The 17,601-nt window shown below is 44.0% G+C and overlaps 1 protein-coding gene across 1 annotated transcript in view; it reads right to left on the bottom strand.

The window, feature by feature from the left end:
- The window catches only part of RAD54B (RAD54 homolog B), a 48,137-nt gene that overhangs the window by 7,385 nt on the left and 23,151 nt on the right, over positions 1-17,601 (bottom strand). The window contains exons 5-11 of the mRNA XM_044424305.1: positions 16,681-16,965; positions 15,402-15,564; positions 10,048-10,273; positions 7,474-7,681; positions 6,900-7,039; positions 5,306-5,596; positions 1,834-2,009 (exon numbers count right to left, since the gene is read on the bottom strand). Of these exons, the coding sequence (XP_044280240.1) occupies positions 1,834-2,009; positions 5,306-5,596; positions 6,900-7,039; positions 7,474-7,681; positions 10,048-10,273; positions 15,402-15,564; positions 16,681-16,965 (1,489 nt within the window). The remainder of the gene's footprint in view (positions 1-1,833; positions 2,010-5,305; positions 5,597-6,899; positions 7,040-7,473; positions 7,682-10,047; positions 10,274-15,401; positions 15,565-16,680; positions 16,966-17,601) is intronic.

Raw genomic sequence — 17,601 nt, 5'->3', positions numbered from 1 at the left:
CATATGAATAGCACTAAGGTAGAATGTCATGGAAAGTCTGCTTAGGGCAATGGCTAGAATGATGGAGTCCTGGGTCCACATCTCTACTCAGCTATGCATCGCACTGGGTAGCCTAAGTCAGTCACTGTATCACAACCTAACCTAACCTGTTGTGGTGATAAAATATGGTGGCAGAGAACCATGTGCACTGCCCTAAAATGCATGGAGGGAAAATGGAAGACAAATGTAATGGATCATGAATGATTATAAGTTGCCAAAAGTCTACAAAGGCAGAAAAAGCCCTGGCTTCAGTGTAACATTGATAAGAACTTTTACTTGCATCAAAATGTTTATTATGGTGATTGTTGCCCAGAGAACTTCTCTTATGAGGCAGCTATCTGAGAGAGAGAGAGGGAGGGAGGGAGGGAGGGAGAGAGATACAAAAAAGGGCAGATAATAAAAGTCTGGACAAATCAACACTTTTTTACCCTAACAATACATGCACATTAAATCATCTGGGCATTAGAACAAGAAATTATTTCATTTGGGAGTCTGCACATTGAACATTCTGATGAACACCAAGATACAACAAAGAGAAGCAAGAGTTAAAACGTCAAAGTAAAAAGGCTCAGTAACATTGTAAGAGACATGCCAATACAGCACAATGACTGGAGCTTTTTCAAAGCATTTTCTCACAAAAAGGCAACTGCGTGCTGGTAACAGTCCAATCTTAGACATTTTGACTCAGAATTGTGTTCTGTTCAGTCCCGTGGGGCTTGCTCCCAGGGAAGAAGATACAGAATTGAAACCTAAATGACTCTCTACATAGAACACATTGCACAGTCAAAAAAGTTCTCTGTACAGGGAAGAGCTCATAGACGATATTCATTTTTATGGAACCTTTTTCAAAAACTGGACATATTACAACATGCTACCTAAACTGCAATTATGGTTAGGGCAAACTATCAAGAAGGGATTCAGTGAGGTTTTTTGTTTGTTTGTTTTGAGGCTGATGTTACTAGAGTTGCTATTTTTAATATTTAAAATGTTTTAATCTGGTTTTCTATTTTGTAACTTTTATTGTTTGATTTCTTTGCTGTGAGCTGTTTAATTTTCTGAGAAAGTGAGGATAAATATTTTTTTAAAAACTAAAGGGAACTGACTGGGGAAATGCTGGGAAGGGCAATAATTTTTCTGTCTACACATGGATAGGATTATTCCTTAAATAACTGAGGAAGATAGATATAATGTCCCATTCCTCTAAATGTGTTTCTTTTTATAATGTTCCTATTTTTCATTGTAATAAACAACAAATAAGAAATTGGCCTAAACCCTATGCAATGAAATAACTGCTCCTTAATAGAAATATATCAGTAAAAACAGTAAGAAGACAACTGCTGACTCAAAGCTGCATTGGCACAAATTTCCTTCTTAACGAATTTGAAATAGTCAACGAATTATTACATTGCAGAGTGGCTTTTCCCAAACTGGTGCCCTCTAGATGCTTTGGACTTCAACTCTCATCGGTCCCAATGGCCCCGTAGCCCATGACATCTAGAGGCCACGGAGCCAGGGAAGGCTCTTGTAGAGACTTAGCCTTCTTCCAAAGACCCCAGGGTGGCCAATCCATCCCCACAACAACCCTGTGGAGCTGGTTCAGCTGAGAGAGAGTGAGCTTTTCAGCCAGATGCCACATGCATACTGCAGGTGGATGTGGCTTGCTTGCTTGCTTGCATCAACCCATGCAGCTACTTGGAATGCCTGGAATGGACTGAAGCTATCTGAGGGAAGGTGGCTTAGATGAAAAGGTTTCATTGCACACAGAAAGAAAAGACAATCAAACATGTTCCCTACCGTTCTGAAGGGCTGAATTCCCGGATTGCTGCCAGAAGCTGAACCAGCACCTTTAGTTTCCCAGAGTCACTCTCAGAAAAAGAGGCTGGAGGGCATCCTTGAGAAAAAATATCAAGCAAACCCTCACAGAGGTTCTGTTTCACTTGTTCATCACCAGTGGGGTCATGGCCTTTCTCCTGTGAAAAGCAGAATTGTTTAGAAGTTAGGCAGCTTTCATGTTATGTACGTGACAAGCTCCTAATAAAATGCGCCCATACTTTGTTAAAATATACCTAAAATGGATTCAGACATGATAAGCCATGTTTCAACAACAACCTACAGCACAATGACAATGTGCACTCAACCCATACCCAACCCTTGAATGTGGGAACCCAGACAGGGTACTGATAACACTACAACTTGTAAGCTTGCAAGACTGATGTGGTATCTTTACTAACATTCAGAGCCCAGAATGTATTCGGTCTCTTTCCATAAAGATCCATTTATGGTGTGGTTGCCATTGTGAAAGAATTGGAAGTAAGGAATCTTTGTTGATTTACTTAAAAGTCCACCCACCAAGAGATCCCAACTTACCTTCTGCCCATATCAGAACTGGAAAGAAACTGGAAGACTATTCACGCCACTGCTAGTATGTGACCCCCTCCCCACTCAAGCCAAGTGATGATCCCACTGGAAATGTGAATGGGAAAAAGGCTGCCCATCTGCATATTTGTTAGAAAGCGGCAAGGAGGCAAACTTTTCCAATGTCCTTCTACCTGTGCTCTAATATATACCACTAATGCAGGAGTAGGTGACTCTGAGCGGTCTGGGAGCCACTTTTGCCACATGGATTTCCCTTGGGCCAACCTCCTGAGGATGCCGAAAACAGGGTGGGAGGTTCAAAATTAAAAATCAAAAACCCAAGATGGCATCTCTAGATGCTAAGGAGCCCCTTGCAAAGACGCTAATTTGACACTAGTGCTCTATAGCAGTTCCGGACATGTTTGTTCGCAACAAAAACAATCCTGGTTCGGAAGTTTCCCCTGAATGTCAGGAGTGGCAGGGTGCTGCAGGGACCACATGGTGCCCACCTCTGCACGGATGTAGTACCTAATCTGTTCTATAAAGCAGACGCAGACGGGGACTGCAGCCGAGAAATTAAAAGACGCTTGCTCCTGGGGAAGAAAGCTATGGCAAATCTAGATAGCATACTAAAAAGCAGAGACATCACCCTGCCGACAAAAGTGCGTATAGTCAAGGCTATGGTTTTCCCAGTTGCAATGCATGGCTGTGAAAGCTGCACCATAAGGAAGGCTGAGCGCCAAGGATTGAGGGCTTTGAATTGTGGTGCTGGAGGAGACTCCTGCGAGTCCCTTGGACCACAAGGCGACCAAACTGGTCAGTCCTAGAGAAGGTCAACCCTGACTGCTCTTTAGAAGGCCAGATCCTGAAGATGAAACTCAAATACTTTGGCCACCTAATGAGAAGGAAGGACTCCCTGGAGAAGAGCCTAATGCTGGGAACAATAGATGGCAAAAGAAGAAGGGGACAGCAGAGAATGAGGTGGCTGGATGGGGTCACTGAAGCAGTTGGCGTAAGCTTAAGTGGACTCCAGGGGATGGTGGAGGACAGGAAGGCCTGGAGGAATGTTGTCCATGGGGTCGCGATGGGTTGGACACAACTTCGCAACTAACAACAACAAAGCAGGTGCTACTGGGCTAGATGGACCAGTAAGACATCTTTGTATGCATGGATTCCTTGGAGAATATGGAGAAAGCCCTCAGCAGACAAATCAACACTGGAAAGCTTCCATAAGAGAACACATTCTAAACCCACTGTCCTAGAGGAATGACAGTGTACATCCAGACAGAGAGGGCTCCTAGTCCTTCCCGTCTGAAAGCACTGAGCTGCAATTCCATAACAGATTATCTCAGTAACAGAAAAGACCAAAGCAGTGGGTCAACATAGGAAGGTTACAAGTCACAGAGAGCATCATCCACCCCTATGAAATACCCTGAATAAGGTGAGGTCATGCAATAAATCCATGGGTACCCCTGGCAAAAGAGACAAGAGACACCGCATCGCCAAAGGAAGAGGTAAGATCCACTGACATGCTTGAACTCTTTTGTTAACCAGCTTGAAAGCGAGGTAGGAAGCAGAAAACTCAACTGACAATGAAGGCAGAAGTCAGCAGAGCTAATAAAGCCTATAGGGAACTGGATTGATAAAAATTAGCATTTTGTTTGCCTGCTTTCCACGGTTGAGGTTTTTGGAGATTTCAAAAGGTGCCGCTACTTTCTGTCACATGCAATTTCCTGGCAGACGGTAGCTCAAGGCTGGTAGCCGCAGCCGCAGCAGCTGCCACCGCCATGGTTTGTGGTTTGTCACAAGCCAGGAGGCCTTGAGGCAGAGGGGAAAGGAGACGAGGGGAATTCAGTCACCCTGCAACAACAGCAGGGACAGCAGAGGACTGGAGAAAATTCCATTGCTCATTCCCTCGGATGGCTTCACATGCAGCTGCCACGGCTGATCCTGGAAACCATCCAGGGGAAGGGCTGCTATCTGTTACGCAGCCTCAGCTCTACACTCATTCCCGGGGAGAGAAGATTTTTCCCCAAGGTTGCCATACTCAGAAAAACAGGGGAGTTGTATTCCTTTGGGTGGTGGGGGGGGGAGGGTGCCTGAGGATACTTAGGTGTGTATTTCTATGGCCCAGGTAAGACATGGGGAACTGACCAAAAGGAAGGCCAGGTGGGAGCTGGGTTGCCACAGGTGGACACATGGCAGCCACCCAATGTAAACATGCAATCGTGCTCTTCTGTCCTTGCCTACCTGAAATGGAGATCCGTTGGTTCTTTAAGCACTCTATTTATTATTTCAGAGCTATGCACCCACTTACAAGCTGGCTCGTTTGTTGCTGCTTTTGTACTTCGTTTCTTATTAAAGGTGCATTTCTATCCTGGCTGGGCATGATGGGAGTTGTTGGCCTTTTTCCATCTAAACTTTCATGGGACTGCACCTTAGTAATATCAGGCAGCATGCTGAGTTGGTTTGTTTTAACGTTTCACAAATAAAATTGGGAAAGATTATACTGTGTTTATTGCTTTTTTGTAATGAGTTCTTTTAAAATTGCTGTTATTTTTCACTGGACTGTTTGATATGCTATAATGTTTGAATACTGGACAGTGGGTTGCATTCAATGTCAGTCTAATTTAAGTCTGATTAATTTCACTAGGTCTGCTCTCAGTGAGACTAAAACTGGACATAAGCCAATATTTTTCAACAGCTATCTTGTCTAAAATGTTATTTATTGAGTTTTCATGGAATTGTTGTGAGCCACTTTCTGGACAAGCCAGTTGTAATAAGTGAGTATACATTTTAAATCAAATCATTTTTGTTGGTGAACATAAACTTAAATACCTCTTTAATTGCACGTGTCCTCATCAAACAGATTGTTTAGGAATTATGTTTAAATAAAATACAATCCACAAACCAGAATTGTCTTGAAGAGAAGGCAGGGATGGTTGCAAAGTTTTTTCAACGCTCCAATGCAGATTAAATGAGGGCTATTTTCCAGACTGCCTTGTAGGCAAGATTTAACAACTTGAGAGCTCAGCAGCCTTCGATAGAGATCAAGCTGCAGTGCTGTTGGACGACAGAAAAGGATGCTCTCCCTTTTAGGAGGAAGAAATTTGTTGATCACATCTTGGGTTCTTCTAAGAATGAAGAGTCCAGTCAGGCGAGCAAGCTCTTCTGCTCTTCTCTCTCCCAGTTCAATTTCCTCCTAGAGAACCAAGCGGATGATCAAACAAGCTCATATAGATTATTGGTTTCCCACAATCTATACCTTCCATCTGCAGCATTCAAGCTACCCACTAGTATCCACCCTTCAACTGTTGCTTTTCAGTTTTCGGATAGAACATAAGGAAGGACTGGTAACAACTCTCGTACTTTAACAAAGCAATCTTATACACAGCTACTCAAGTTCCACTAAGTTCAGTGGTGCTTTGCCTCCCAGCTAAGTAGGGTTGCAGTCTACAATCCTATGCACACTTACATGGGACTACGTCCCACTGAGTTCAATGAAACTTACTTCTGAGTAGACGTGTATATATAAGATTGCATTGCAAATCTCTCCCCTTTCCCACCTCTCTCAGAAAAGGTGGTCATACTGAGCAACAAATTCACTATCAGCCCCTCCCATATCTCCCTCCTCTAGGAAGGCTTCAATAATTAACTATATAATTGCTGTTTTGGTATATATGCTCAATAAAACATTTACAGAAAGCTCTGATTTAATCTGCTATACTCCTTTGAGTTCCTCATACAGGCATTCCACTGTCCTGGCCAAACGATCCCCAGTTACTCATGCTTGGCTTCCTGATGAGAATGTTCATTTCTCAACCAGCCCCATTAACCACAGAATAGCTGCTTCCCTGGCAGAATAGGGCCAGGACTGCAATGGGAAACAACATACCTAGAGTATGTTATTTGAAATCCCGCAGTCATTTGTGTTCTGGAAGTATATATTCCCTAAACACACATAGTGCCCTAAAAACGTGTAGAGAGAGTATCCCAAGCAACTTGTACAAGTTTATTCCTAAAAGAGTGAGGTCATTTAGGAACCAAGGAAGCTCCTTATGCTGAATCAGACCATCTAGCCCAGTGTTGTGGGCACTGACAGGCAGCAGCTCTTCAGGGTTTCAGGCAAAATTCTTCCCTAGCCCTGCCTGCAGATGCCAAGGGATGAACCTGGGACCTGCTCCATGCAAAGCACCGATCTCCCACTTTGCTATGGTCATTTATAACTGGGAGGTTAGGAGAGATGGGGCAGCTGGATCTGTGAATCCTGACATGGTGTTCTGAATACTGAGAAGCTGTGAAATCCAGAACGCAAGCAATGGGCAGTCCCTTCAGGTTTCCCATGGCACTCAACCATCATGCAGACACACAACAACACAGGAGTAAAATGAACACTGTTCATATTATCTCACTGAAACAGATTGTTTATTCTTCATGTAGTCAAAGAGCCTCTTCATTTTAATGCAGCCAATCACAAAATCTAATTTCCGATTTTAATGACATACCTTTGTTGCTGAAGGCTCTCGAGATCTTCTAATGGGTTCCTCATATACTTTTCTGTATGCAGATAAAGAACCAAGTATTCCAGGATTTACAAACTCTATTAATGCATAAAATTCTTGCAGATCATTTTGTACTGGAGTACCTTGGGAAAAAGAAAAGACAATTCAATGGGCGTTTATGCTTGGAAAAGGACCCCTTTGCTGGATGATATTACATTTTATTCATCTTTTGCACTGCTCACATCTAAATTTAGGGTATGCTGAACAGCACTTACAGCAGCAGAACAGGTCTCAATATTTCATTTGGACACTAAGCAAATTCTTCACGCATTTTTCTGGAGGGCTGGGGTTTGTTTATTACATTCTTAATTGTCACAAACAATTAGCATCCAACCATGCCTGTCCAGTGGTACTAATGAGGTTGAAATAGTGGAAACTGACACTTAGACAATGCTACCGCTTACATTCACAATGGTAAATGAGTTGCAATCAGTATAATTAGCAGACAGATATAGCCTAAACTCTCCATTTCTTTTATCCCCATGCTAGCCCACCTTGGCACCTTAATGATACCCACCCGAAAGAATTACTCTCCTCTCACAAGGCAGGCTGGCAAGGGCTGTGGTTGTCTTAATGGAGCTGTTTTTCAAACGATGTCCCTCATCACAGACGACAAGGCCAAATTCTGTCTTTTGAATTTGGTCCAAGGAGCGTAGAAACATCTCATAACTAATTATCAGAACTGGATGGAGGGGGGAATTGATAAATTCTTCCACTTTGTGATCCTGTAAATAATAAAGAGCGTTTATAATGCTGACTGTTTAAACAAATGAAAATACATTCCTGTGTGCATATTTCTTCTCACTTCCTCACACACAGTCAATTTGCAGACTTCACTGACACAAAATATGGTGATGGCCGCTAGCTTAGATGGCTTTAGAAGGGGACTGGGCACTTTCATGCTCCATGAAATGATCGGGGACTTCAAATAGCTACACAGTGGCCATGTATTGCCCCCTGGACGAGAGGCGATACCAGATGCTGGGCAGCAAAACTGGGATAGGGCTAGTGATCCCATGGCAACTGGTTGGATACTGTGAGAAACAGGATGCTGACAGCATGGGCCTTTGGTCTAGTCTAGCGGGGGGGGGGGGTTACCTATGAGGTACTAGATGAGCATCCTCTCTTAAGGCACAGTAATGCCCAATCGCCTCAAAAACAAGGTCAAAAAAGACCTGCACTTTTTCTAAATGCAAAGCAGCCAACGCTGCTATGGTGGAACATGGGGGCACTGCTATAGTTCACTTTTGCTGACCTCTTTCCCACCAGATACAACAACACAGCAGGGAATGACTGTGGGGAATGGATCCTAGCAGATATCCTATTCCAGCGATGGCGAACCTTTTAGATGCCAAGTGCCCAAACTGCAACCCAAAACCCATTTATTTATAGCAAGATGCCAACACTGCAATAAAACCTGAAAACTGAGGTTTTAGTTTCGAAAAAACAACTCACAGCCAGTCCAAGTAAATATACACAGTGGTACCTTGGCTCACGAACTTAATCCGTTCTAGGATTCTGGTCGTGACCCAAATTGGTCGTGAGTCAAGTCAGATTTCCCCATAAGCGTCAATGAAAATAAGGTTAATCCGTTCTGCAACTATTTTTTTTACTCACAAAAATGTGAAGCAAAGTGATAAAGAACAAAGATTGTGCCCATCTCCCCCACCCCCAGCAATCGTGTGGGGGGTGGGGGGAGGCAGGCGTGATTGCAGGCGCGCTGGGGGGAGGCAGGCCCGCGGGTGGGTGGCCCGGGGCAGGTGCGCTGAGGGGGAGGTGGGCATGGGTGCACGGGTGGAAGGTGGGCGCAGGCACGCACAGGCAGGGAACATAGGTACAATTGTGGCCATCTCCCCCCCCAGCACATACGTGGCCATCCCGCCCCCAGCACAACCACAATCGCGCCTGTGCAGGGAAGGCGGGCACACTTGCGATCATCACCCGATGCAGAGTTCGCAACCTGCGGCAAACTTTTTGAAATTTCTGTTTGCGACCTGATTGGTCGTGAACTGAGGCGTTCGTGAGCTGAGGTACCACTGTATATATCCTTGGCAGCACACTGACCGGCCATGCGAAAGCTCGGACGAATCGTGGCTATTGAGTTGTGGCTCATGACATCATCTCCTGGCGCCGCTACTCCTTTCTGAGCATGCGCGTGGCCCCTAGGTGCGAGTATCCAATACTCGGCTGCTGAGGCGATTTGGCTTGAGTGCTGACAGAGAGGGCTCTGCGTGTCCACTGTGGCACACGTGCCATAGGTTCGCCACCACTGCTGCTGTGGCAAGGGAATGGAATGGAAGAAAGAAAGCTACTTTAATTAAAAGCTCCTCAATATTCACAAGTGAGGAGTTGTTTAACTTGTTAATAAGATGCCAGTGGAGCAACAAGGGCTGCATCTTGAAGCCAACATCCTGGAATCCTCCAAATGAGCACTCAGAGAGCAACAGCTGACAAGGGCTTCAGGCCAGCTGAAGCAGATGACATTTTATTCCTGTAGTCATGATGTGGCTATAATTTAAGGAAGTTTAGGATGAAGATCTGTCCATGCCCCAATATCTGGCAAGCAGTTTTGTCACTGTTCTAACTATCAGAAGGAAGAAAAGAAAGGTAAGCAGTTTCACAGCTGAAGTGATACAGGTGGAAGCCTGAAGTGGGCCCCCATAAGGTCATTCAGTCCAGGTTCTGAAAGGACCTTGCTGCACCATTGCTTGCTGCAGGCGCTGGAGCTGGCCCAAGGAGTGGCAACATTCACGGCACATGAATGTGAGCATGTGTGTCAGGAGTTTCCTACCTGGGAGAGTAGCAAAAAGCAATGCTCCAGGTCAGCCTTTCCCAACCCGACTACCACTGTCGGACTCACCTCCCACTGGGGAGGGCTCCAAGTTCAGGAAGGCTGCTCACGGCAGTGAGAAAACAATTGACTAGGCAAGGCAAGACAAGCACAGTGCTGTGTAAATGTTATTTCAAAATATCCTCAGACTAGCCAGTAAGGTTCTACAACAGTAAAAAGCAGAGCTGAACCCCATCCAAATAATGAAGGACCTTAAATGGTTATGGACAGCAGATGAATTTTATGCCTTCAGTATCTCACCTGATCAACTAAGAATACCTTGAGTCTTTCATTTCCCAACCATTTTTGAAATTCTTTTCCCCAGTTCTTCACCAGACTCCCAGGAGCAACGATCAGTGCCTGTTTTATTATAGGTTTGCCTCCATATGGCCCTTGACGCAGGAGAGTCCAGGTGAGCGCGATGCACTGCAGTGTTTTCCCTAAACCCATTTCATCGGCCAGAATAGCTCCAAATTTCATGTTTGCTCTGCAATGAGACCATTCTGTTGTTGGTGCACTGCAAAAGATGGCTTGGCAGTGATCGGAATACCAGTCCTAGGATTCCATACGATAAATATGCACATCCACATATATTAAAAATGTACTCAAGTTTGCTGAAACCTTCATCAATTTCCATTTCAACTGGGTGCAATACTATGCAGGTTAGACAGGTACAAAAAATTCTACAATTCCTAGCATTCCTCAGTCGAGCATTTCAAGTACCTCCCTTCACCGTGAAAGAATGAGGAAGGTTAGAATGATAATATACTGAAAAGGCTATGGGGAACAAAAGGGAAAAAACTGAGTAGTTCAATCTGGTTTCAACAACATCCTACTAAATTTCTGCAGCTTTTCAATAAACTTACAACCTCATTACATACTTTTCTAGGTTGGACAAAAGCCAATCTGTTTTGAAGAATTCACCAGCTTTAGTCAGTCATTTTAAACGATTCTCAGTAAGCTTTTTTTTTTTCAGGAAAAAGTGCAACCTAGAACATAATATCATGTCTTGAACAGCAAGGGGGACTGGATGGCCTCTGTGTTCTCTTCCAACTTTAAATGCATTGATTGTATATATTTCCTATTGATTTGGGCTCCCAAAGCAAAAGCTTGACACAACACAACATTCTTTATATTTTCAGTGAATGAGAACAGACTGAGGTGTGCCGAGCATCACAAATGAAGGTGTCACCTCCAACCTCTTTGTACAGTGCTCATTAACATGTATGGAAAGCCACACAGTTAGAGGTACGTGAACAACATTCAACAGGAACCCTTCACGCATACACCTGTCTGCAGAAAGGTTCTCTACAGACATTTTCAGGAATGCATGTATAGCATGCTCTCAAAATGCTTTTCCCTCCCACTTGTGCTCCCTGAACTCAGAGAGAACAGATGCCCAGTGCTAAAGATCCACAGAAATTTTCTGAACATGCCCTTCAATTAATGGAGAGCCTGGGGAAGGCCTTAAGCAAAGAGGGATGCCAGGCCACAGAATTAACTCCCTTGCTTGCACATTAATTTATGACCCTTCCAGACAAACAGCCCCTAATAATACCAATCAGAAGGCAACACCTTATGGGGCTATTCTCCCTACCTACCTGGGCACCACCTGGCTCAGCATCAGAGGCCTTCCTCCAACTGCCTTCTCCAAGGGAGTCTTGGGAAGCAGCAACATGGAAGAGAGCCTTCTCAGTGGTACCCCCTCCCAATTATGGCATGCTCCCCCTACTGAGGTCCACCTGGTACCATCACTGTCTTCTTTTCAGCATGTTTAAGACTGCCCTCTACACCTAGCATTTGATGGCATATGGAGGGGTATGTATGTCAATTGTTTCTATCAGGCCCAGCTCCTTACTATTAGATTTTTAATCAGTTTAGCTGTTTAAATGGCTTTAATTTTTTTGATGTTGGAGACCTTTTATTATGCTTTTGTTGTTATATTTTAATGTAGGCTTCTTGTGAACGCTCTGAGAGCTACAGCTATTGATTGGTATTGGAATGAACTTTATCTGTGCAACTATTTATTTTCTTCCTTAATTGATTTTTTGCTGGTAAGAAAAAAGATAGAAAAACTGGTGGGAAAACACGAAAGGGTTACAAATTGAAGATAAGGTTATTCAGACACTTGACAAAATGTAGTGAATTAGGAAGGGCAATTGCACAATAAGTTTCATCTGGAAGCACACAATATATGTCAAAAAATATGGCAAAAACAACAAGTTCACATGCAGCTTCATATTCTGCAAACCATATAGCTCTCTTATGCTGCTCCTAATATATTTATGCATCTGCTCCATGCTCCAGGTTGTTAAATTAGAAATATTTGTACCAAATGCATGCATTTTGGTTTCATACAAAATAAATCAATTATTCCAGCTTCTGCAGTTTACCTGCTCCAGCAGGCAAGAAACCTGCTGTCTTCTGTTCCTATGCAATGACAAATAATAAAGAAAATTTACCATTAAAATGCATAATACGTTCACTGTAAAAATCTCAGCTCCATTCCAATATATGTAACAGATGTTTCAGGGAAGGAGCTGCTAACAACTCTTCAAATTTATTTTGAGGCATTTCCACTTAGCCTGCTTCCATTGTACCCAAGATCGCAGCCGCATATATTGGCGATCCCAAGAAGAGGAGAATTGGATCCCAAGGACAGGAGAACACAAAATTATTCCCTGGCCTGTGAAAACAGTGGGGTGGCTGCAGTGCACAGGTCTGAGAAGCTGCCCAAAATTGGGCACTTTCTGTCAATCCTCTTCTGCCAAAGCTCAAGATCCAGAGCCATTAATGGTAGGATGATTTCTGGAGCACATACCTCAAGTCTTGATACAGGACCAGCAGGGAGGGTATAAACCTAATAATTTAAATAAGCTGGTGGGTATCATAGTGCTGGACTGGGGACTGGGAAGAGCTGGGTTCTAGCTAAGAAGCTTGGCTATAAAGTTCACTGGATGACCTTGAGCCTGACCTACGCACAGGGATGTCATGAGGATAAAAGGGAGAGAAGGAACATGAAAACTGCCTTTAGTTCCTAGTAAGAGATACATTGATGAGATGCAAATATAATAAATAAAATAGGCTACCCAGAATCCTCAAGGGGGATTTACATCCACTTGTGCCCTCTAGGTATGCTGGAGTCCAACACTCACAATTCCTAGCCAGTACAGCCATTGGAATTATGGGAGTTACAGTCCACTCTATCTGGGAACACCAAGTCAGGGAAGACTGACCTAAATATTTCCTTCACAGCAGAAACTACAGTAATCCTCTCCAAATCCTGAATCAATTTTGCAGAAAGCTGCTAATTTCAGCCAAAGCTCTCTCCACTTGCTGGCCAGAGAATGAGATTGGAGCGACTTTGCTGGCTAAATGTGAATCAATATCTTTGCTTCGACTTTTCTTCATGGCCTTCTTTGTGCTTAACATTCCTAATTCAATTATGGAGCTGGGTACAGTAAATTGCATGGAGCTATTAGGTAACATTTGCACATTAAACTTCACGGTTAATGTGTAATGTGGTGAATCTCTCTCAAGCGAGTTAACTGCTCCTCTGAAGGTAGAATTTGCTAAGGGAGAATCTATCGCATTAGTCATTAACAGAAGCATCCTGCTCTAGCTGGTGCTGATGCAGCTCCCTAGAATTCTCTGGCAGGACTGCCGTGGGGCCAATCATCCAGCTTGCTTCTATCGTCCAACTAAGCAAGAAGTGGGAGTAGACAGAACAGTGCCCATGAGCACCACTGTGCCCCGGACACCTTTCTTGGCACCTGCTTAGGTGGCTCAGCCCCCCCCCCCCCCCACATTTTTTCTTTTCTTGTTAAGGAATTTCCTCAAGATGAAAGCCAAGCGAGAGCCTCCAAGCCACTGCCACCTTCGTTTTCCATGCACTGCAGGCTGGGTCTCAGGCACGTTCATAAGGAATAAAGATGGCAGATGGCTGCAGGCCAGTGTTTTCCTCTGTAGTGTGCCCAACTTCTGAAAAAAAGAGGAGGAAAAAAAGAAAAGAGCTCCCTGGCATGACTGGTAAGCTTAGGACGTCTAGGAAGGGTACAACAACCCAGCTGAGAGGGCCAGCAAAGCCGGAAGGGAGAGCAGGAGGAGGAGTGGGAAGAGCAGCGGAGGGCTGGCCAGAAAAACCGGGGTAGGGGAGCATGCAGAGAGGGTTGCATGCTTGCAATCTGAATGGCTGGAGGCTGCACACACATGTGGGGATTGGGGAGAGGGAGACAGAAAGCTTGCTGGGGAGGGTTTTGTGTATGCTCCCACGTGCTTTTAATATGCAAGATAAGAGATGGACTTGAGTGTATGCAGGCACGTCCACTGGATACACAGGCTGTTTCTGTGTGTGAGAATGATGGACTGGGGGTGACAGGGAGAGAGACAGATGTGTACCTGTTCGTGATGAACGAGGCTGAGAGAGAACTAGACTGTGGTGAAATGAACTGGCTGACAGAAGTGGCACAGCAAGAGTTTGCCTTCTGTGAAATAGGTTCCTGTTGCTACTGAAAACGGTAGCCTCAAAGGAAGCTAGTGTGTTGAGACTCAGACAACACCTCTGCGCTCGTTCAGTCTTTGGGGGAGCCTCCCTGTCCTTTTGGGTAACCGTACGTCCTGTAGCTGCCGTTTCATGATGAAGATAATGGCCTGCCTACATGTGAAACAGGAGCAGGGATTGGTATAACCTGAGAACACCGCACTGGGTAGCAGCCTGTAACTGTAACAGCTGCAGGCACAGAGAGCTTGCCAGCACGATGCTATTTTACACAACGCCCCCGCCCCCAACACTTTATTTATTTACTAGATTTATATCCTGCCTTTTTCCTTTTTAAAGAACTCAGAGTGGCTTACATCATTCTCCTTTTCCTGCTCTCTCTCTTATTCTTAGCACAACAACCCTGTGAGGTAGGTTGGGCTGAGAGTCTGTGATTGGCTGAAAATCACCAAGTTGGCTCCATGGTTGAACTGGGACTAGAATCCAGATCGCCTGAATTTCTGTCCCGTGCTCTAATGTTCCTGTCACTACGCTGACTGCTGCACTACTGAAATCTGCCACTGTTATTCAAAAATCTCTGCAATTCCGCTTTAAGATACAGCAGACAGGTGCACCTTGCTTTCCAACGAAACTGTGCTCCTGGGAGGGCCTGGAAAATTCTGCAGCATCATGGGACAGCGGGGTGCCCACCACCTCCTAGGTGTTACCTGTTCCATTGCATACCCATGATGGCCCTGACATGTAGGCCCATTTTTAACAATCTGGAAAATCCTACCAGTCCAACATTTTCCATGATTCTAGAAGGCAGATTAAAATGGGAAGAAGACTGCAGGGAGGAGCTGTGCTCAACGGCTGAGCAGCTGTTTTGCATGCAGAAGGCCTCAGGTTCATTCCCCAGATTTTCTAGATAAGACTAGGAAAGGATCCTGCCTGAAGAAATGGAAGAACCCTGCTAGTCAGTATCAGCAACCCAGGGCTAAATGGACCAAACATCTGACTCCAAACAGCTTCCATGTTCCTCTCTCTGCTCATTTTTAAGATTTATTGCAGATGCACAGAATCGCCAACATCAGCTTTCATTTACAGAATTAGAGAGCAAAATTTATTTTTCTTTTACCTCATCCCCATTACACATTCATAAAGAAACAGAATTCCTTCTCGCTGGTGTGGGCGAAGATGGGTTACAATGTAAGGGTCCATGACAACATCCACAACAGGCAAGCCGGACTTATTAAACATCCGCTGGTGATTTGGAGATGGCCGTGGCATGACTAAGCAATCTGAAACATCAAACACAGGCATTGTAAATGAAAAATGACTGTTTATTAGGAAAAGATACAAAATACCATTCTCAGTTTGCTAAATCCAAACAACAGCTTGCAAAAGTACTGCTGTGCTTTCAATTTTAGACTAAGTAAACTAAGTAACAAGCAGTTGTTTATTCAGATCAAAATGACTGTGGAAAGTATAACACTGATAAAAGAAAATACAATGTATCATATACAACAGGAATTCTGAAGTGCAAAGTGACATTTTGGTAATTAGAGAAATAATCACATTTTTTCCACATTCTTGGGTGTCCCGCAACCCCACCCCAGTGAATGTGACGGGCCAACCATACAAGATCTGACTTAAAGACAAACGTCTGCCTTCTCAGAAAGGGATCTTTCTGGGGACTGTCTATACTGTGCTAAAATACCATGATGGGTTTCAAATCACATGACAAACTAAGAAAGACACCCTTGCCTATCGTGTCTTGCAAACTAGCCCAATGAGTGGACTGAACAGTTACCCAGCACCCCAGCTAATATTAATCCTGAGAGTTTATCATGGATCAACATCTAGCATGTTGTGCCATGAACTCTCAAACCTTTCTATTTGACCTCATATTCCCCAGGGTCCAAAGACTGGCTTAGAGACATATTGGAGGGGTTTTCGGCCAGTGTCAACCATCCCTAAAAAGCAGAATTAGCTTGCTTTGAGCCATGAAGGAATATATTAGCTATTGTATGATCGTCTTGTCCCTACTGCAGACAAGATGGCATCCTCCTCAGTTTACTGAAGAGCGGGAAAGGACCTTATTTACTTGCATATTGCTTAATTTGGAGTGCAGTCTTAAACAGAAAAAACAGAGTGCATGCTTAAACAGAAAAAAAAAAATCCTAGATGCTGGCTGAATAATGCTTGAAGTTGCAGGACTGTTTTCTGTCTAAACTCATCAACATTTATTACTGACATGTTTTTCAAACCTTTGCACCCATGCTCATACAAATCCTGCCTGGTTTTCGTATACTGAATGGGGAAGGACTGAAAAAGCCTAGATCTTGGGTGCTTATTCAGCTTCTTCAGAAGAGGAAAAACAGAGGGAAACGCAGGTAAATTTTTAAAATCCTCACTTGGTGCACATGGATCATGTCGTGGTTTATAGTTCTGCAAGACTTTAGGCAAATTTCCTTTTGTACTGGGTTTGCAGACATTTTTGAGAGGGTTACAGAATGGCTTCACAGTAGCTTGGGAGACACGGCAAACATCCTCTGCAGTTGCCATACCACACTGAAAACACCTGCCACTTCTGAAGTCCTCTTCTGGAATTACACGCATCACTTCAATTTCTTTGCCTCCAATAATCAAAGTCTGGCCTTCATCAAGATTTTCCAGATCTTTGGCTTTGTATCCAGTGCCTAGGAGAGATCATATAGATATTAAACCAAGATACAAACAAAATAATAATAGAAATCTATCAAGTAGAAGGTAACTGGGAAGAAACTGTGGGTATTGTTTCCAAGGTTTGTGACCACATCAACTCTAAACTGACACAGAAAGTCAGTGCTCTCACTCACAGCTATACACTGATCTAGCGTGCCAAGTCACCTTTGCTAAGCTGGAAAGGCACAGGCCTGCAGCCGGATTGGTGACCACACACAGAAGCAAAACAGGTTCTTGCACTTGACAGCCTTATAGCTTCTTCCCAGCTCTTATTCTATTCTGTTCTAAACCTTGCTTTGACCTTCGTTTGCTGCACAATGGCCACTTAAGGGCAGTGAAAGTGTGTCCTGGGAGACTGAGTTAGAGAAACTGCTGGGTTAGAATTAATCAACAACTTTAATTCTATTGCTGGGAGTCTGAAGTAGGATAAAGGGCTTTTTATCACACACCGCATGTGTTAACTGGCTTGCCTTGCTCAAGGTTGTTTGTATTATCAGCAATAACTTCACAGTGAATGACTGTGGTTAATAATGCCATTTTATCAGTCACTCTCAGTATATGTAGTATTTAATTTCCTTCTAATCTCACTGTTCACAATCCCCACCCTCCCC

Source organism: Varanus komodoensis, unplaced genomic scaffold (genome assembly GCF_004798865.1).
Source record: "Varanus komodoensis strain SLA01 unplaced genomic scaffold, ASM479886v1 scaffold14_1, whole genome shotgun sequence".
NCBI lineage: Eukaryota > Metazoa > Chordata > Lepidosauria > Squamata > Varanidae > Varanus > Varanus komodoensis.
This window is presented reverse-complemented; position numbering and strand designations above follow the sequence as displayed.